Genomic DNA, 20,974 nt, shown 5'->3' on the forward strand with positions numbered 1-20,974 from the left:
CTGGCAGAGGGGCTGAGAGTGGATGGTGGTTAAAAGGAGTGCTGACTCCAGGGTAGCAGCTGGGCAAGGCTTGGGGCTCCCACCTCCCCCAGGTTCAGAGCTGGCTGAGGACCAGGAGTCCTCCTCTCTGGGGTCAGGGCTCACTATGGAACAACTGCCTCGGATGGGGTCCCAGGACCTGCTGTTTTACTGGGGCTGTGGTTGCGGTGATCAGGGCTTTGGCGCCGCGAGACCAAGCTGGGAAACTCCTGATGTAGAGAAGTTTTTGAAGTCGGGCCTGGGGTCACAACTCCCAGCTGCTTTTTACAAGCAAGAGACTTCACCTCTCTGAACCTCAACCTTCCCTCCTGTCCAGTGGGTTCGCAGCCAGACAGTCTTTTATTCATTGCTTACTGGGTGCCCTCTGGAGTCTGGGCAGGTGCCAGACTCTGAGAAGATGGCCAGCAACCAGCCATGGCCTGAGGAATGAAAGCCGGGCCTTCCCGCACTGGCTCACCTTAGGGTTTCTCGTCCTTGCTCGGCTCCCGGGGCCGAGTGGGGAGGGAGGGGCTCTGGGAGCTGCAGAAGGCCCGGGCTGCCGGCACCGGATAGAAGTGAGCACCAAGCTCCCTGCGCCAGTGGAACTTTTATCCCCGCTTCCACCTCGAAGGGTTTGAACGCTTCCCCAGGCCCAAGAGGCAAGTCTCTCAAAGGACGGCTGCGGCCACCCCCCGCCCCTGAGTTACATGGGTCGCAGCCACTGCCGCCCTCCTTGGCGCCGCCAGCCCGCGGGCCAGGGCCAGGAGCCGCGAGCCGCCTGCACCCCTGCTGGCACGCCCCTGGGAGGGTGAGCCGGCGCCGGGCCCAGGCTGGGACCTGGTGGGAGGCGGGTGGAGGTGGGGACGAGGCCGGGGGAGGCGGGCCCCGCCCATCTGCAGGTGGCTGTAAACCCTGAGCGGCTCCAGGCGGGGGCCGGGCCCGGGGGCGGGGTCTGTGGCGCGCGTTACCCCCACGTGTCCCCGGTCGCCGGCCCTGCCCCCTGGGCCCTGTGCTTATAACCTGGTATGCGCACCCCTGCCGGCCCTGCTCTGCCGCCTACCACCGCTGCCCGAGCCCGGTAAGGAGCCCTCGGCCTCTCTCGCTGCCCACTTCCTAGCCTAGGGCACCCCCTTCCCGGGCCCAGCCGAGGAGGCGGAGGAGACGCGCGTTCCGGGGCCCGCGGAGGCAGAGGGCGGACCCCCGATCGCCACTCGCCGGGGACTGGGACCCAGGCAGCAGGGAAGAGGCTCCCGATGCTCAGACGCCTGGCGTCGGATCCCAGGTTCCTGGGGCCTGGGGGACGCGGCGGGGGCGCGAATCCCCGGGTCCGAGGAGCGGATCTGGTTATTTGTTCCCTGCGCAGCCGGGTCCCTTCGGGACTCCTTCGCGGATCCGGCGTCCTCTGTGTCGTGAAGCCCCCACATGGAGAACTAGGGAGTCCGGAGTGTGTGGGCGGCTCCCGATTCTCTCTCCCTCTCTCCGACTCGCCGTCTGTCTCCACCTCTATTTCTCTGCGTAAAACCAGGATTCCAGCCCCTCTCGGGCTTGGACGTATCGCTTTCCCCGCAGCCTCAGTTTACCCTGGACAGATGGGCGTGGTGGCCCTGGCTCCCTTCCCTGCAGGGGGCGGCAGCCAGCCGGCTCTCCCCGGTGGGGCTGGCAGTCTCGCGGCCTCGCGGCGGGTTTCCTGCTGGCCTGGGCAGGGCTCTGTGGGAGGGGCGGTGCCAGGAATATCCTCTATCCGGGCTGCTGTTGCCTTTGGCCCCTCGGCGACTGCCCCCTCCAGGGAGACAGGGTCATTGTGAAAGAGAGGAAACTCCTCTCCCAGTCCGCGGGGGCTGTTCCTGAGGAGGGCTGGCCTGGCCTCAGTAGTCTCTGAGAAGTGGAGAGTCCGCTTTCGAGCAGCCGGGTCAGGTTGCAGATCTCAGGGCAGGAACAGACCTGTTCTCTCCCCAGGGGTAGATCAAGACCTAGGGGACCTGGGCTTTGATCCTCGGCTCCCAGCAAGCACACACCCGGTGATGGGGAGACCTGGTGAGGCCTTGGCTCAGCCTCCAGATTCCCAAGCTTCTCTTTCATTTTCTTTTCTTTCTAAAAATTTATCAGAGATGTGGACTCGTCATGTCCCCCAGGCTGGCCTCAAGCTCCTGGGCTCAAGCGATCCTCCTCCCACTGGCCTCCTAAAGAGCTGGGATTACAGGCTAGAGCCACCCGAAGCGCCTGGCCCCCACACTTCAGTCTGTTAGAGCTGGCTGGGGCTGAGGGCTCGGGAAACATGCAGATAGTGTGAGGCTGCTAAGGGCTCTGTATAGACTGTTGGGCGCTGGGCCTGGGTCCAGTTGCACAATAACTGTGCCTGGGGTTAGGTTCTGATGAGAAGGAGGGAGAAGCAGCCACACAGACTGGGAAGCTTGGCTAGGAGCAGAAACTGGAGGAGTCTCCATTCCAAACTCCCTCTCCCTCCCAGACCCCTTTGGCCCAGGGCCTGGGGCGTGGAGCTTGGGGGTGGGGGCAGGGCCCTGTCCTGGAGGGGCCATCTGTGCACCATGCTGAGAAGTAATTCTGGTTCTGCTCTGTGTGGGTGGATCAAGTGAATGAATAGTGACTCCTGCCTGCTGAGCGCCTGGGCAGGGCCAGGCACGTGGTAAGAGGGAAGGGGAGGCCCCACTCTCAGCACAGTCTCCTTGCTTGGGAAGCAGGCCCAGGGCCCTCAGGAGCTTTGGGGTGGAGCCAGGTCCAGAACTGCCTGCTGCGCACGTGCTTCCCCCTCCCAACCCGGGCCCATCTCATCTTTGGCCCGTGGGTGCTGGAAGGCCAGCCAGGTCAACCAGATGCCTCATTTGAGCACTGACTACACAGCCCCCGAAGTCAGTGGTTTGCCTGTGGGCACCGGGCACCCATGTGGAAAGAGGTAACTTCTCTGGAATTCAGAGTCTAAGGCTCTGTTTTCTGATGTAGCTTTGGGCAAAGTTGATCTTCCAGGGCGTGGCCCCCTCCCCAGAACTGGGGGAGACCAGGCACCTACAGGCACTTCGATATGAGTTAAGTGAATGAAGAATGTGCCCTTCCTCCATCACCAAAGACAAACCGAGCTCAGCTGAGTTAGAATGTCAGAGAGGGGTTGCAGGGGAACCGTCCACGGGGCAGTAGGCCTGAGCTGTAGCACACAGGCTCTCCGGAGGAATAGTGGGCAGGTTGACCATGACCCACTGGGGGACTGGTTTTCTGAAAGGTGTGTAGAGCAAAGGGGAGAAGATGCGAGGTCTCCTAGGAACCAGGGAGAGAAGGGCGGAGTGCAGGGAAGAGCAAGTGGCCTGCAGTCAGGCTGGGTTTGAAGCCACTAGCCTGTGACCTCGGCGAGCCGCTTAGCCTCTGCCTCTGCCTCTGTAAACAGGTGGCAATGGTAGTCTCCACCTTAAGATGATGCACCTGTGACTCTGAACATAGTAGTTGCTCTTGTTGTCATTCCAGCTCTGACGTTTTCAAGTAGCACAAGTTTTCCTTAGTGTCAAGCGGGCGCCCAGGCTGGCCTGTTTGCTGGAAGCTGAACATATGGCTGTGGCTGGGGCCACAGAGAACGCCATCCCAGTGAAAGCCAGGTGGCTCTGGTACCTTGATGCAAGGCCACCTTCCCTCCTCCCAGGTGTCTCTTCTGGTGAAGGAGGGCTGGAGAGCAGTGGGCATTGGCCAAGGAGCTGGAAAAACCTGCTGTGGCCGTTTCTGGGGGATGTGGTGGGGGTGGAGCTGGGACTAGGGGAGGCTGGACTCAGCCAGGATCTGCCTGCCAGGCGCAGCTCCCAGGAAGAAGGCTCAACGTCCGGGAGGGTCAGAACCCAGAGGGCTGTTAGGTTGTACAGATGGGGAAATTGAGGCTTAACAAGCCAGGAACTTGGCTGAGGTCAGCCATGGCAGCGGTGCACAGAGCTTAGTGGACACATGCTTGGTGCCCAGCTCTGGGCTCCTTCCCCCAGCATCTCACCAAATCCTTACAGTCGCCCTGTGGGGAGCAGGCTGTTCGAACCCCCATTTTGCAGCTGAGCAGTTATGCTAGAGAGCTGGAGCCACTCAAACCCATGTCTGGTGGACTTGACCTGTGTGCCGTGCCTGGCGTGAGCACTCACTGGATTGCAGCTGCCATTCCTTCTCTCCCTGTCACTTCCTCCCTGACAGCAAGCCCTCAGTTTCATTCAGTTATTGCCTCGGGCTGCAAATGCAGCTTAGGGACCTGCTGAGGCTGAGGGAGGAGGGTGCCCCACCCGCTGCTGGGAGGGCAGGAGCAACGCTGCTGTCTGATTACATCATTTTCCCAAGCTCATCTGCCCAGCTCATTTCTCTGCATGCATACACAGGCCCCAACACCCACACACATGTGCATGCACACAGGCACACATGTGCAAGCCCAAACACATTACAAACACGCATGCAAGCACACACATTGTGTACTCTCAGGTCCACACCCCTGGGTGAGTACACACACACACACACACACACACACGCACTGTCTCAGGTACACACGCCAAGTCCATGCATTGCTTCACCATGCCCAGCCCCAGAGGCTAAGAGCCTCAGAGCCCACATCTGCCCAGATACAGCCTGGCAGGCAGGAGGGGCTCACTGGTTCCGTTTTGTTTATTTAAGACAGAGTTTCACTCTGTCACCCAGGCCAGAGTGTGGTGGCACGATCTTGGTTCACTGCAACCTTGACCTCCCGGGTTCAAGTGATTCTTATACCTCAGCCTCCCGAGTAGCTGGGACTACAGGTGCATGCCACCACACTCAGCTAATTTTTGTATTTTTAGTAGAAATGGGGTTTTGCCATGTTGGCCAGGCTGGTCTGGAACTCCTGATCTCAAGTGATGCACCCACCTCGGCCGTCCAAAGTGCTGCGATTACAGGCGTGAGCCACCGTGCTCGGCCATGAGAGCATGTGTAGGACTCCACAGCTTCGGGGCACCCCAGCCCTCTCTTTGCAGTGAGGAGCTGACCTCCAGAGAGTGGAACTAACAGCATTGTTCTAAGTGCCTGCCACAGGCATCTGGGAGATGGTCCCTGTTTCCATGGAGCTCGTAGTGGGGGAGAGGGCAGTGAGAATACAGCATGATGGCCGGATGTGGTGGCCCATGCCTGGAATCCCAGCACTTTGAGAGGCTGAGGCAGGCAGATCACTTGAGTCCAGGAGTTCAAGACTAGCCTGGGCAATGTGGTGAAACCCGATCTCTACAAAAAATACAAAAATGAGGCAGGTGTGGTGGCATGTGCCTGTAGTCCCAGCTACTTGGGGCTAGTGGCACTGAGCTGGGGTGGAAGGATCCCTTGAGCCCAGGAGGTCGAGGCTGTGGTGAGCTGAGATTGCATCACTGCACTCCAGCCTAGGTGACAGAATGAGACCCTGTCTGGAAAAAAAAAAAAAAAAGGAAAGAGGATAGAGCTCTGATAGGCAGGAGGCATGGCAGGTCACTGAGGCAATGCAGGTGTTTCTGCAGAGCTGCTCCTCCCTGTGCCTACCTTCTTGGCTCCAGGTGCCTCTGGGAGGAGGCAGGAGCAGGGGTGACTCTCAGAACTGGGTGAATCTTGGGCCAGCATCATCAGATCACACTTGCCCAGGACTTCCCTTCCTTGCGTCTCCCCGAGAGGGATGGTGGTCTTGTACCCGTGAGCAGTGGGTTAAGGAGCTGAGCCGATGTGAGTTTGAGTCCTGGCTCAAACAAGATGCAGGGCAAAGTTCCTTAGCCCAAGCCTCAGTTTTCCTGCCTCTAAAATGAAGAGAATCCCAAATGGAAGGAGTCGGCCTAAGACGGACATGTCCATTCCCTTGATTGTGGAGTTGGCGTCACAGGCGCATCCGCAGGCCGAAACTTGCTAAATTGGACACCAAAAAATATGCGATTATTTTTGTAGCTCATGAGTGTGCTGATTGGGTATTCTCATGTGTTCGTGAGGTGCCACCCTCAAACTTTGTTATGATGTTGGCTCATTACCCATCTGATATTTAAAAAATGCAATTTATGATCTGTCAAGTAGACCTCAATAGAGCTGTTTTACAACATACAACAGAATTTCTCCCAACCCAACCACACCACCCACGCCATCACACACAAACAGGGGTAGGCTTGCATGCATTTCCTGAATGCCTTCTGGGGCAGGGGGCAGGACAGGTGGCTCTGGGGCTCCTGGGCTTCCCCCGCTCAGTTGCTGTTCACAGGAGATTGGGTGGCTGGGAGGTAAGGTTTATGGCCTCTGGGATGGCCCAGGCTGCCTGCAGGCAGCTGAGTAGCTTTGCTTTTGCAGAGTGGTTCACTGCACCGTGAAGACAGATTCCAGACGCCAGGAACTCACGCCTCCAATCCCAGGTACTGCCCACCTTAAGCCCTCCCTGCCTCCCTTCCTCCCTCCTTCCCTCTATCCCACATGGCCAATTGCCTGGCTGCAGTTGCCATGGATGCCACCTGCTGGCTCCAGGGTCAGGGCCTGCTGAGTCACCAGCAACTCGGGGGCAGGGGCTTGAATGCCCAGTAGGGACGTTGTGGGCACCGACCAGAACCACCTCCTCTGCCCCAGCTGCGTGGCCCGTGAGGTGTTTCCCCTTCTAAGTCCAAAGGGCAGCACAGGCCTGTGAGCCCTGGCTGACTGGCGGGTGGGACCGCGCAACATGACAGGACTGAATACTCATGTGACGGGGCTCCAAAGTCCACCTGGCTACACGGCCGCGCTCTGCAGCACAGGCCGGGAGGCCTGGGAGAGCCACTTCCTCTCCCCGAGCTTCCAGGCACACGGACAGTGCTCAGGATAGCGATGCCTGCATCACTGCAATGGTGATGGCCGGGTGACCCTTCAGGGCTCCACTTCCCCAATAGTGTCTAATAAAGACCCTGGGTGACTCTGACCTTGTGACGTTGGTCGGACTCAGGTGGAAACATTCCCAGGCAGAGCAAACATGCCCTGTCCATTCAGGAAAAGTGGGATGCTGGGGCCAGGTGTCCGCAGTGGCTGGAACCTGGAGGCCTGGGCCCACATCTGTGCCTGCTGCTTGTTGATTGGATGACCTTGGGCACGTGACCTCGTCTCTCTAACCCTGGTTTCCTATTCAGCAAATTGGACACAGTAAAGGCACCCAAGCCCAGGGCCACAGGAGGCATGTGGGGGAGGCAGAGTGAGCCCAAGGGCAGCCCAGAATTCAGGGAGAGCCCTTGGGGAAGAAGCATGGCTACAAAGACCAGGAGACAGGAGGCCGTGGTGCCTTCAGGATGCTTCATTGTGGCGGAGGGTGGGGCAGGATGGGAGACCACAGGCGCTTCCTGGCTGCAGAGGGCCTGCTCGCCCATCTGTCCCCCTCCCGGGAAGGGCCGCTGGTTGCAGAGGTTTTAGACCTCTGCCTATCTGTCGCCTTACCTCCCTGGGCCTCAGTTTCTCTACCTGCACACTGGGGGAGTTGGTCTCTGAGTCCCTCCAAACTGGGCATTGGCAGAGTTGAATTCAGAGGTGCTCATATTTGGAGAGACACCATGTCTAAAATTCCAACCAGTGAAGTTTCCATGGGGTTCCAGATAGGAGAGGGACTGGGGCTTGGGCACCTGCCCCACAGCATCCTGCTCCACCTGCAGGTGGGTGTCGGCACTGCACACTGGGGAAGCACGGATTCGTGTGTGCTGTGTGACCCTGAGCCTGCCACTGACCTCTCTGAGCCCTGCTGTCTGCCTCCCCAGTAGGGATGACGACTCCTACTTCATGGGGTCGTACTGGGGGCTCAGGGGCACAGGGAGATCCAGCTGAGGCTCCCAGGGCCCTGCCAGTGCTTGGCAAGGAGCAGTTCTGATGGGGGATGTGTCAGCTGCCAGAGGCTCAGAGCCAAGGCCCCTCCCACATCTCCTGCCTGCGTGCATTCTTCACATCCTGGCCTTGGGCCAAACTGCTCAGCCTCAGCCGCCTTACGTCCCTGCTGGGGGATCAGGTCTAAAAGATGCCTCTCCCTGGCCAGCCTAGGACGGCAGTCAGCATTCTCAGGCCCCAGCGTGGTCCGTGGGGGTGTGTGCAGACTGTGCGAGGTCAGGGTCCCCCGGGGTGGCAGGCGCTGAAGGTGAACATCCTGTTCCTGACCTCCAGTGGCAGCTTGCCCGGGAGACAAGGCTGTCCAGGGCCAAGGCTGAGGCGGGGCCATCTGCAGGGGCTGGCGGGGGGCACTGGCTGTCTCAGGGTCACTCAAGTTCTTCCTCGACTCCTGCCAGACACTATGTCCAGCAAAGGCTCCGTGGTTCTGGCCTACAGTGGCGGCCTGGACACCTCGTGCATCCTCGTGTGGCTGAAGGAACAAGGCTACGACGTCATTGCCTATCTGGTGAGGGAGCGACCTGGGTGTCTGTCTTCCTGCGTGTCCCGCAGCCTGACCTGTCTGCCCCCTGTCATCCTCTGTCCGGGTTATCAGCCTGTCTGCTCACCATCACTCATTCAAGCCTGGCCTCTTCTCTCTAAGCCTGTCTTGAACTGGAACTAGGAAAATAGCTTCTCATTGTACTGCCTCACTTTCTCTATATGCAGACTGGCCATCCTTGAGATGCCTTCCAGAGCCAGGTGACGGGGGCGCGGGGAGGGCACAGCAGTGACCTTGGCAGTGCTTCTGGTCCACCTGCTTGCAGAGAGGCAATGGGCTGGGACCTGCTGCCAGCCCTGGGAAGGCACACGGTCTTCCCAACTCCAGAGTACGCCATCAGCCTGCAATAATTCCGCAAAGATTGTGGAAACCCGAGCTGGAAGGACGCTGGGGGTCACCTGGTTCTGGGATGGGAAATAGGTCACGGGTAATGGGTTATGCGTGATGCCACTTCCCCATCCAGGACCCAAAGGAGTCATCCCTCTTAAACCAGCTCCTCTCCGACTGAACCTGGCCACAGCTCTGAGTCCTCTGTGCGGCTGTGCTATTCAGGACTGTTGGGTGTAAATTTTAGAAACTCAACTCAAACCAATTTATGGGAAAAGGAAAGGGAAAAGACAATTCTTGGCTCACATAACTGAGAAGTCTGGAGGTAGGATGGCTTCAGGCAGGGCTGGATCCAGGTGCTTCCAAGATCCGTCTCCAACTGTACTTGGCTTCATTCTTGGCCTCTCCACAGGGCAGGCAAGGCCCATGGTCACCCTCATAGCCCACCTTTCCCCAGAAGGAGGGCTAACCCCCAGTAGGGCCCATGGGAACCCACCGTGCATTAGTCACTATGACTGCATCATGGGGTGCGAGACTTGGGCCATGAGCCTGCTCCTACAGTGGGCAGGATGTATTCCTCTCCATCCCTGTGGAATGGGGTCCACCCAGGAAAGAAGGTTCTGTTTCCAGAGGAAGTGAGGCTGGGTCTCAGAGGAAGTGAGGCTGTCTCTGGACAGACAAAACTTAGCTCTTGCCAAAAGTGATTTGTTTGCTGGCATATCGGCGTGTCTCACCACACCCAATGCCCTTGTCATTCAGGTTGGGAAAAGTGAGGCCCAGGGAAAGAACTACTCTGCTCACAGTCACCTGGTGGGTGAGAGCACAGCTTTGAGGGGCTGCAAAGAGCCCAGGGTGTATCCATCTCACTGTAGGCAGCACAGCGGGGCAATGCAAGCAGGAGCTGGCCGTATAGAGCTCTGGGCTACCACCTGGGGGATTTAAAAGCTGAATGTGATTCAGAGAAGCACCTGCAGCTGGGCTTTGGCAACACTCCAGTGTCTGGTGAGCAGAATAAAGGGCGCGAGGGCTGAGGCCAGGATCTGGGCAGCAGGCCAGAGTCCAGGCAGGAGGAAGCACAGCAGTGTCTAGACAGGGGCCGCCGGACCCCGAGGTCAGGGCACCGGCCGCAGGGACAGAGCTGGAAGTTCCTGAGCACGGGCTTCTCTGCCTCCCGCCTCTTCAGCTGCCTTAGGATGGCCCAGTCTGACTGGGGAGGAGAGCTGGAGGCTAGGAAGGCCCTGACAAGCTAATCTTTGCACTGGCTGAGAAAGAGTTTTCTGGAAAAGACAGATGAGTTTCAGGAGAACCCTAGACCTTCCAGCAACGACTGCAGCCTATGTGGCCAGGGCCAGGCTCAGCCAGTGCTCCAACCCACGGAAGCCACCAGCCAGCGCCACGTTGCAATCCAGCTCCCTGTCTCACCTCCTGGAAGAATCTCACCTCTCCAAGCCTTGGACTTTGTGCTTTTTCCTTCTTACTGTGACTTGGCCATGGAATGGAAGCTGTCTCTGTAGCAGGGGATGGGGGCTGCTGTATGTGGACGGTGCGAACCCAGGGCTACCCACAGGGGCTGACAGGGCCTCTCTGCTTCTGCTCCTCAGGCCAACATTGGCCAGAAGGAAGACTTCGAGGAAGCCAGGAAGAAGGCACTGAAGCTTGGGGCCAAAAAGGTACCAGGCGGGAGGCAGGGGTTTGGGCTGGGAGTGGGGCGGTGATGTGGAGGGGCAGTGGTGGATGCTCCTGCCCCAGGGATCCCATCCCTTCCAATGTGTCTTCTTGCTTCTAAGAGTATGAGATCTGCTCTCAGGTGTGTGAATACTCTTGTTTTTCTGCCTCCCCCAGGCCCTCTTCCACCCACTCACCTTCCCATGCAGGTGGAGTGTCTCTTCCCCACCTACCTTCCCTTCTCTTTTATCTCTCTGTCCATCTGTGCACCCACTCACCCTCTTTTATCTCTGTTTACCCACTCATCCACATATCCATCCATCATTCATCCCTCCATTAGCTATCCATCCATCATCCATCCATCCATCCATCATCCATCTACCCATTCATCATCCATTCATTCATCCATTATTCATCATACTTCGTTCATCCATCCATTACCCATCCATCCATCCACCCAGTCATCCATCATCCATCCATCACTCATCCATCCATTCACCCACCATCCACCCATCCATCATCCATCCATTCATCCATCATCCACCCATCATCCATCCATCCACCCCGCCATCCATCATCCATCCATCACCTGTCCATCCATTCACCCATCAACCATCCATCCATCATCCATCCACCTATCTACCCATCCACCCATCCATCATCCATCCATCCATTCATCCATCATCCACCCATTCATCATCCATCCATTCATCCATCATCCATCCACCCATCCATTCATCACCCATCCACCCATCCATCCACCCATTCATCATCCATCATTCATCCATCCATTACCCATCCACCCATCATCCATCATCCATTTATCATACATCCATCCATTCACCCATCATCCATCCATCCATCTATCCATCCATCTCCATCCATTCATCCATCATCCATCCATCCATCCGTTCACACATCATCCATCCATTCATCCGTCATCCATCCATCATCCATCCATCCATCATCCATCTATCCATCCATCATCCATCCATTCATCCATCATCCATCCATCCACCCATCATCCATCCATCCACCATCCATCCATCCATCATCCATCTATCCATCCATCATCCATCCATTCTTCCATCATCCATCCATCCATCCATTCACCCATCATCCATTCATCCATCATCCATCTATCCATCCATCATCCATTTATTATCCATCCACCATCTATCCATCCATCATCCATCTATCCATCCATCATCCATCCATTCTTCCATCATCCATCCATCCATCCACCCATCATCCATCCATCCACCATCCATCCATCCATCATCCATCTATCCATCCATCATCCATCCATTCTTCCATCATCCATCCATCCATCCATCCACCCATCATCCATTCATCCATCATCCATCTATCCATCCATCATCCATTTATTCATCCATCCATCATCCATCCATCCACCATTCATCATTCACCCATCATCCATCCATCCACCATTCATCATTCACCCATCATCCATCCATCCATCCATCTATCCATCATCTCCATCCATTCATCCATCATCCATCCATCCATCCATCCATCATCCATCCATCCATTCATCCATCCATCCATCATCCATCTATCCATCCATCATCCATCCATTCATCCATCATCCATCCATCCATCCACCCATCATCCATCCATCTACCATCCATCCATCCATCATCCATCTATCCATCCATCATCCATCCATTCTTCCATCATCCATCCATCCATCCATCCCTCCATCATTCATCCATCCATCCATCCATCCACCCATCATCCATTCATCCATCATCCATCTATCTATCCATCATCCATTTATTCATCCATCATCCATCCATCATCCATCCATCCACCATTCATCATCCTTCCATGCATCATCCATTCATTCATCCATCTATCCATCCATCCAGCCATCCATCCATCATCCATCCATCCATCCATCCCATTATCCATCCATCTACCCATCCACATATCCATCTGTCATTAATCCATCCATTGTCTATCCATCTATTCATCTAGACAGCCAGCCATTCATCTATCCATCCTCCATCCGTCTATCCCTCCATCCTTCATCCATCCACCATTTATCCATCCATCCATTCATCCATCCATCCATCTGTCCATCATCCCCCTACCTGTCCTTCCCTCTTTTATCTCTCTGTCTACCCATTCTTCCATTCATTCAACAGAATCAGAAAACTCACTGAGTCTGGTGCATTGATTGTGAATCTAGGCATGTGGCAGGCAGACCCCTGTCCCATACGGGACATATATGGTGAACAAGGTCATCAGGGCTCCTGCTCACATGTGCTCACTCTGCATGGAGAAGCCCTTGCCACTTGTGCCCCTTCATTTGGGGCAGTGAGCAGGAGACATAACAGGGATGATGTGCAAGGCCACCAGCCCACCTGCCGGGTCAGAACTGATCCCCTCTGTGGGGTGCTTCTGCAAGGTTGCCAGGGTAATTAGCATGTTAAAATGGACATGTTAAAATTAGCATGTTAAAGTTAGCATGTTAAAATGAGGGAGTGGATGCCCCAGTCCCAAGTCACCTACTGGCCACAGGCCTGAAACTAGAATGTCCCTCCTTGGTTCTGTGTCTCCCAAGTGCTGGAGAGGAGAGGGGTTGTCTGAGCAGTAGCCCAGGATGGGGAGACAGAGTTCTGAGTGTTGAAGATTTGAGGAGACGGGTTGTCTGAGTAGTAGCTCGGGATGGGGTGAAAGAGCTCTGAGTGTTGAAGATTCGAGTGCACTTTCAACAGCGCGGAAGCAGGGCTTTGTGCACGGCTTTGGCTTTTGTACTTTACTCTAAATGAGCAGTTCTCAAACCTTTGGGTCTTGGGAACCCTCTACACTCTAATTTATGTGGAGTTTTTCCATATTTATTTTCTTGCATATAACATTAGGATGGACCAGGAGCAGCGGCTCATGCCTGTAATCCCAGCACTTTGGGAGGCCGAGGCAGGTGGATCACCTGAGGTCAGGAGTTCAAGACCAGCCTAGCCAACATGGTGAAACCCCGTCTCTACTAAAAATACAAAAGTTAGCTGGGCGTGATGGCGGGCGCCTATAATCCCAGCTACTCGGGAGGCTGAGGCAAGAGAATCACTTGAACCCGGGAGGTGGAGGTTGCAGTGAGCCGAGATTATACCACTGCACTCCAGCCTGGGCGACAACAGCGAAACTCCGTCTTTTAAAAAAAAAAAAAAACCAACCAACCAAACAAACAAAACACACTTATCCTAATGTTTTTCATATATCCTTAGTCCCAATTGCTTTCTTTTCTTTGCCTTTTATTTCATTTTTTAAAAGGATTTTTTCAAAATAATTATAGACACAGGAAGTTGCAAAAGCAGTACTAAGAATTTCTCGACTCTTAAAAATTATTGAAGGGCTTGGCTGGGTGCAGTGGCCCACGCTTGTAATCCTAGCACTTTGGGAGGCTGAAGTGGGCAGATCTCTTGAGGTCAGGAGTTGGAGATCAGCCTGGCCAACCAGCCTGGTTTCTTTAGTAGTGAAACCCCACATGCCTGTAGTCCCAGCCACTCGGGAGGCTGAGGCAGGAGGAACCTGGAAGGCAGAGGTTGCAGTGAGCCAAGATTGCACCTCTACACTCCAGTCTGGATGACAGAGTGAGAGTCTGTTTCAAAAAAAAAATTATTAAAGGCCTTAGAGAGATTTTATGGATAATATCTGTTGATATTTATCATATTAGAAATAAAAGCTGAAATGTTTTAAATAAACAGTACATGTTAACATAAGTAACATTATACTTATGAAAAATAACTGTTTTCTCAAACAAAAAATTTTAGTAAGAATCTTATTGGCTTCCATTTTTGCGAATCTCTTTAATGTCTGGCTTAACAGAAAACAGATGGACTCCTGTAGTTGTTTTCTGCATTAACCTGTTTTTTGTTGGCTTGTTTGTTTTTCTCTTTTAGCCTCCCAGGGCTTCCTTGCTATGTGATGCCTTGTTTTATTGAAGTCTATGAAGAAAACTGGGCAACATAGTGAGACCCCATCTCCACAAAAAATAAAAAACTTAGCCGGGCATGGAAGCACGTGCCTGTAGTCCCAGGCTGAGGTGGGAGGATTGTTTGAACCCAGGAGGTTGAGGCTGCAGTGAGCTAGGATCACATCACTGCACTCCAGTCTGGGTGACAGAGAAAGACCCTGTCTCCAAAAAATAAATAAATAAAAATAAATTTCACTCAGCGTCTCCCTGAAAAGTCACTGGGAACGCCTGGGGGTCTACATTTCAAGAACCATTCATCTAGATGGGGCTTTCTCAGTCTTGGCACTGTTTCCATGTGGCTGGCCGTCCTGTGCACGGGAGGATTTTAGCAGCATCCCTAGCCTTTACCCACTAGCTGCCAGAATTACCCTCACCCCCGACCTGGCAGTTGTGGCAACCAAAAATATATCCAGATATTTCCAGATGCCTCCCCTACTCCCACCTCCCACAGGGACAAAACCGTCTCTGGTTGGGAACTACTGCTGTGAGATCTTAGGTGACAATTAAGTCTCATCTTGTTGGGGCGGATTTAGAAGCCACATCCAGTTTCACAGAATAGTGCATCAGGATTGGTGAGCAGGCCGGCCGCGGTGGCTCACGCCTGTAATCCCAGCACTTTGGGAGGCTGAGGCAGGTGGATCACCTGAGGTCAGGGATTCGAGAGCAACCTGGCCAACATGGTGAAACCCCATCTCTACCAAAAATACAAAAATTAGCAGGGCATAGTGGCGCGTGCCTGTAATCCCAGCTACTCAGGAGGCTGAGGCAGGGGAGTCGCTTGAACCCGGGAGACAGAGGTCGCAGTGAGCCGAGACTGAGCCACTGCACACTCCAACCTGGGCAACAGAGTGAGACTTCAACTCAAAAAACAAAAGCAAGCTATTGATTAGCAATGTCTGCCATGAGTGCAGGAGGGAGAGTAACAGTGCAGTGTGCTGGGGTTGATGAATGATGTCTACTGCAGATGCAGAAGGAGAAGTACCAGGCACAGCCTGGGTGGCCCCTTGTAGTTCTCAGCTAGCTGAGGCCCCTGGGCTGGCCCCTGTCCTTGCTGACTTCTTCTTTCCGGGCTTCTCTTCACGTAGGTGTTCATTGAGGATGTCAGCAGGGAGTTTGTGGAGGAGTTCATCTGGCCGGCCATCCAGTCCAGCGCACTGTATGAAGACCGCTACCTCCTGGGCACCTCTCTCGCCAGGCCTTGCATCGCCCGCAAACAAGTGGAAATCGCCCAGCGGGAGGGGGCCAAGTATGTGTCCCATGGCGCCACAGGAAAGGTGAGGCACCTGGGAAGGGCTGGGCAGAGGGAGATGCGGAGGGGTGTGGGAAGGAGATGAGCACCTCTCGAGCAGTTTCCTGGTGTGCCTCAGGGGCAGACTTGGTGCAAGGTGGCTGCACGGCTTTGTTTAGACCCCAGTGAGACGAGTAACAGCTCGCCCCTGCGATCAGTGCATTGCGGCACCTGAACGCCCATTCTGAGTCCTCACCTCCACCCGTTGCTGTGGGAGCAATGTCACCCCACTTGGCAGACTTGCTGCTGAGGCCTGGGGACGCTGTCCAAGGTTGCACTGACCAAGGTCACTGCGTGAGTCCCCCAGAGGACACACAGGAAAGTGTTGAAAACCCCGAGTTGGCAGAGTGGAGTTCAAAGGCGAGCTCTGCTGCTGGCTCGCCATGTGTCCTCAGCCAGGGCCCTTCGCCACTTCCTGAACCTCAGTTTCTTCATTTGCAAGATAGGGGTCACGCCCTGTCTTAGTTTCCCAGGGCTGGGGTAACAAAATGTCTCAAATTGGTGGCTTAGAGCACAGAACTGTTCTGCCTCAGGGTTCTGGAGCCCTGAGCTCCATAGTGAGGGCGTGGGCAGGGCCACACAGCCTCTGAGGGCGCCAGGAAGCCTCCGGCTCAGGCCTCTCTCCAGCTTCCAGTGGCCTCTGGTGTCCCTTAGCGTGTGGCTGTGTCACTCCCGTCCTCCGTCTTCCCAAGCTGTCTTCTTCCTGTCTTCGCATCGTCTTCCCTCTGCTTGTCTGTTTACCTTCTCCTTGCTACAGGAACCCCAGCCTTGGATTTCCTGCCTTGGATGAGGCCCTGCAATGACCTCATCTTAACTTGGTTACTTCTTTTTTTCTCTCTCTTTTTTTTTTTTTTTTTTTTGAGACAGAGTCTTACTCTGTTGCCCAGGCTAGAGTGCAGTGGCTCGATCTCAGCTCACTGTAACCTCTGCCTCCCAGACTGAATCAATTCCCCTGCCTCAGCCTCCTGAGTAGCTGGGATTACAGGCGTGTACCCCCCCACACCCGGCTAATATTTGTAGTTTTAGTAGAGACAGGGTTTCCCCATGTTGGGCAGGCTGGTCTTGAACTCCTGACCTCAAATGATCCACCAGCCTTGGCCTCCCAAAGCACTGGGATTACAGGCGTGAGCCACCATGCCCAGCCTTAACTTGGTTATTTCTGTCAAGACCAAACGAGGCCACCTTCGGAGGGACTGGGGTTAGGACTTGAACCCATCATTTTGTGGAAACACAAATCAACCCATCACACACGCCTTCCCTCCGGGCCGTGTGTCCCTGTGTCCCAGTGCAGACTGCAGGGCCCCCGTGGGGTGCGAGACAGGAAGCCCCCTGCCTGCTGCCCTTCAGAAGGCGATCCTTGAGAAACCAGATTCCTGACAATGTTGGCAACTGTTGGCCAATGTTTTTATAAAGACTCAAGTCATGAGCTCTTACAGTCAGTGGACGGCATGCCAAGAGCCTGGTACAGGAATTGACTGCTTACCAACCCCACAGTCAGAAGGCTCAGAAACTCCCCAGTGACGGGGAGCTCACCCTGACCCGGGCTGGTCAGGGTGCTGTTGGTGGGAACAGGTCCTGGCTCTCTGTGGTGCAGGGACACACACACGGCTAAGATGATGATGGAGGAGACACGGTTGATTTGAGGGTGGCCTTGGAGACAGCCACCCACCAGGATGGCACCTGTCATGTCTTTGAAAGTCCAAGTGTTCATTTCTTCACTGGAGCACGAGTTCAGCAAGCTTGCACTGGGTGTCTGCTGGGATTGGGCGCTTGCTGGCGCTGGCACAGTGCTGAACTTCTTGGGCTCACCGCCTACCCTCAGAGAGCCCATTTCCTGGCAAAAGAAGAGAAAATGGATGTGTGATGAGGAATGGGGGCGGGGCCGGGGGTCTGTGCCAGGGAGCTGCAGGGGCAGCAGGCAGGGGCTAAGGATGAGTCTAGAGGAGTGAATAATGGTATGGAAGAGTGTGAGAGGTAGACGGAACAGTCTGTGCAAAGGCTTAGAGCCAAGAGGCGCTGAAGGACAGTCTGTCTGGGGCTGTGGAGCAGGAGCTGTTGCCTTGGGGGAGGCAATAGGGCCAGGACTGGGCCGAGGTCATGCCGGGAAGTTTGGCTTCATCCTGAGGGCAACTGATGAGGGGGCGGAAGGAGGTCTCCGGAGGCGGAAGGAGGTCTCCGCGGGCGGAAGGAGGTCTCCGGTTGGATGGAGGTGGCCAGTGATTCCCCCAGCGAGATGTTGGGGAAGAGACAGGGAAGAGCTTCTCACACAGACTGCGGCCTTGGTTTTTACTGTCACTCCAGCTGTGGGTGATGGGATGGTAGGAAACCAGGCAAGGAGGGTTGGGCGGGCCTGGGCTGTTGGGCAGGGACGTGTGTGTGCTGCCATCCATGCAAAGCTGGTGCCAGAGAAAGAATGCATAGGAGGGAGAACCCAGAGGATCAGGACTGGGCGACAGAGCGAGACTCTGTCTCAAAAAAAAAAAAAAAAAAAAAAAAAAAAAGCTCCCGACCCGTCTGCCGTAATGGAATGAGCTGGATCGTGAGCTCCCCATCCCAGGAGGCATACAAGCCAAGGGCAGCGGATCAGAATTCTAGGAGAGGTCCTGCCCTCAGTTCTTTCCAACGGTACCATTGAGGTTCAGTAGGGCGGCATTCAGGGCTTGTGGAGTGCATGGGTGGGTGGGTGAGTGTGGGTGGGTCCGCTCTGGCTCAGGTAGCTCCCAAGTCCACGTGGAGACCCCGACGCCAGACCAGCCCACATTTAGCCTGGAACAGCCTCCCGCAGCCGTGTGCGCCCCTCCTCCATATGGCCACCAGAGGGCGCCAGAGGCTTGTGTTTGAGGCTTTGGGCGCCAACCAAGGCGGGAGGAGGTGGCGGCACCACCGGGGTCCTGTTTCCCACCCTGGTCCTACAGGGCGTGGTTCTGAGAAGAACGCCCCCCGAAGTAGTGCTGTGGCCACTCGGGACTTGGGGGCGTCCCTGCATTCACACTCAGAGGACCCAAGAGGGACGGACTCCAGGGATGCCTGCAGCAGGTGCTACCTGGCACAGCCACCTCTTTCCTGGGGTTGACAGGCAAGGCCTACTGCTGTGCCTCAGTGTCCCTTTATGACAGTGCCCAGGAAACCCCCAACAGCCTCTGGAGACAATTTCCGAGAACTTGGGGTGTGAGTGGGGAACCAGGAAGGCTGGGAGCGGGGGATCCAAGGCCTTGGAGGTGCTGGTCCAGCCTTCAGGCATTTACCCCGAGTATCCACCCAGCACCACCATCCCGTGAGTATCCACCCAGCACCGCCCCGGGCGCCATCACAGGGCGTACCATCATGGGACAGGCCAGGCGGAGGCCCTCGGGTCTTTAGGCTCAGGGAAGGTGACAGCGAAATGTCGGGGGGGGCACGCATTGGCCTGGGATGTGAGGGGGAAGGGCATCCTGTTTGCAGGAACTGCCAGAGCCCAGCCCTGGAGGCAGAGGCGGAGGCAGCCTCCCCCGCAGCACCCCGTCCAGACGGCACCTGGTACAGAAATTGAGCCCCACTCTCCCCTCCCATGCCCTGCTGCCAGCCCCACCCCTGCCCACCCGGAGAGCTGCACCGAAGCTGGGGTGGCCCTTGCAGGGCACCTCTCTCCCCCTGGTTTTGGAAGAGGGGCCTGGAAATATGATTCTGAGACTCTGACTGGAGAGCAAGAGTTTTGTAAATGGCACCATCTGTGTGGCTGGCCCAGGGCAGATGGGAGACCCCAGGCCCCCCTGTCCCAGTGGGCCCGTGTTTACATGCATGTTTACACACGTGTGCACTAATGTCAGCATGCGGACACTCGTGTGTGAGACCCTACATCCCCCTTCTCCCGGGAAAGCTGCCGGGAGCTGCCCTGGTGCTGGGGTCTTGGGGTTCAGAAGGGGAAGGACTGGACTGGCCTCCTTGGCTCTTGCCTGAGACGAGGGCAGAGTTTGAACCAAGGAAGCGTTTGTTTGGCCTCTTCGAGAGTCTCTGGCTCCTGAACAGATGGGTGTCCCCATGGCAGCATCTGGATGGGCAGACAGCAGCTCGGCCGTGCCTGGCTGGTGAGGCACAAGCCGTCTTTGTGTTGGGGAAACATGAAGCTGTGAGGGGGAAATAGCTGGGCCATGCAACATGGGACCGTGCCTTACCATCTCAAACGAGGCTGTCTTTTAGTTGCTCCAGGAATGGGGCCAGCCGGGGGTCCGCAGGCAAATGTGGCCACCCCCACCTCAGTGTCCCCATCCGTAAGATGGGACTAACAGAACCTGCTTCCTGGGTCTGCTTGAAGGATTCAGTGAGTTAATTACACATGGAGCTCAGCCCCGCTGCCTGAGTGTGAACTATTAGGATGAGCGTGTTTGCTGTGTGGCCCTGGACAAGTGGCTGCACCTCTCTGAGCTTCACTTTCTTCATCCATGAAACAGGGCTAAAAATCCCCCTGGCCCTGGGCTTCTCTGAGTGACAGCACACAGTGGGTGCTCACTAAAGGGCCTGCTTGGAGGGTGAGTGAGGCCAGCCCGAGGCCTGTGCCACGCACACAGCTCCCAGCTCTGCAGAGTCTGAACCCTGGATTCTGTGCCACCTGACGAGAGTCTGGAAAATAGCATGTAATTCCCACCGCTGCCTGGCTGCGCCCATGCAGTTTTCACAGTAGGCGAAAGGTGCCTCTGTCATTTCCACAGCGCTTAAGTCTTCCTCCGGGCCGCCGAGCCCATGGGGAAGCAGGAGACGTGGACGGCCATTTTCTCTCTGGGGATAGAGCTGGGCTGGCGGCTGCCTGCGCTGACCCCGGCCTCCTCCTCCTCGGCATCAGTGTGGACGGCGGTCCCAGCTGTGTCGGGGGTAGCGTTCACAGCTCAGTGGGGGTGTTGGGGTATCTCCATTTACCCACAGAAGATGCAGGCGAGGCAACCTGCCCGAGGGGGTGACCATGGTCCTGGGGACCTGGGCTTGGCTCCCGGGCCTACCCTGGCTGTGTGTCCTTGAACTGGTTCCTTTCCCTTTCTGGGCCTCAGTTTCCCTCTCTGTGCAGAGAAGAGCTGTGGAGCAAAGGGCCTTCAGTGGTCACCTCGTTCCACCTCCTCCCTGAAACCAGCCATTGAAGAGATGGGGAAACTGAGGCTCAGAGAGGTGACAGGGTTCCCAAACGTATGGGTATGGGGGAGTCCGAGCACCCTGATGCCCCAGCCCTGAAGTGAGCTTGATTTGGGCAAGGCAGGGTCAGCAATGTGGGAGCCTTGAGGAAGGACTATAGTGTGAGCTCTGGGGCTGCGGGAACAGGGCCTGGCTCCCCAGGTCTTGACAGTGGCTG

The 20,974-nt window shown here is 56.0% G+C and overlaps 1 protein-coding gene and 1 non-coding gene across 2 annotated transcripts in view; both read left to right on the forward strand.

Moving 5' to 3' along the window:
* The first annotated feature begins 806 nt into the window (after positions 1 to 806).
* ASS1 (argininosuccinate synthase 1) overlaps positions 807 to 20,974 on the forward strand; it is a 57,995-nt gene continuing 37,827 nt past the window's right edge. Inside the window, exons 1-5 of the mRNA XM_008005925.3 lie at positions 807 to 1,096; positions 6,307 to 6,368; positions 8,241 to 8,350; positions 10,312 to 10,380; positions 15,458 to 15,646. Coding sequence (XP_008004116.1) covers positions 1,044 to 1,096; positions 6,307 to 6,368; positions 8,241 to 8,350; positions 10,312 to 10,380; positions 15,458 to 15,646 — 483 coding nt within the window. The 5' untranslated portion in view covers positions 807 to 1,043. The remainder of the gene's footprint in view (positions 1,097 to 6,306; positions 6,369 to 8,240; positions 8,351 to 10,311; positions 10,381 to 15,457; positions 15,647 to 20,974) is intronic.
* LOC119622362 (small nucleolar RNA U13) lies at positions 5,907 to 6,006 on the forward strand. The gene has a single exon (XR_005239014.2). It is a non-coding gene; the product is annotated as a small nucleolar RNA U13 (small nucleolar RNA).

This window comes from Chlorocebus sabaeus, chromosome 12 (assembly GCF_047675955.1).
Source record: "Chlorocebus sabaeus isolate Y175 chromosome 12, mChlSab1.0.hap1, whole genome shotgun sequence".
NCBI lineage: Eukaryota > Metazoa > Chordata > Mammalia > Primates > Cercopithecidae > Chlorocebus > Chlorocebus sabaeus.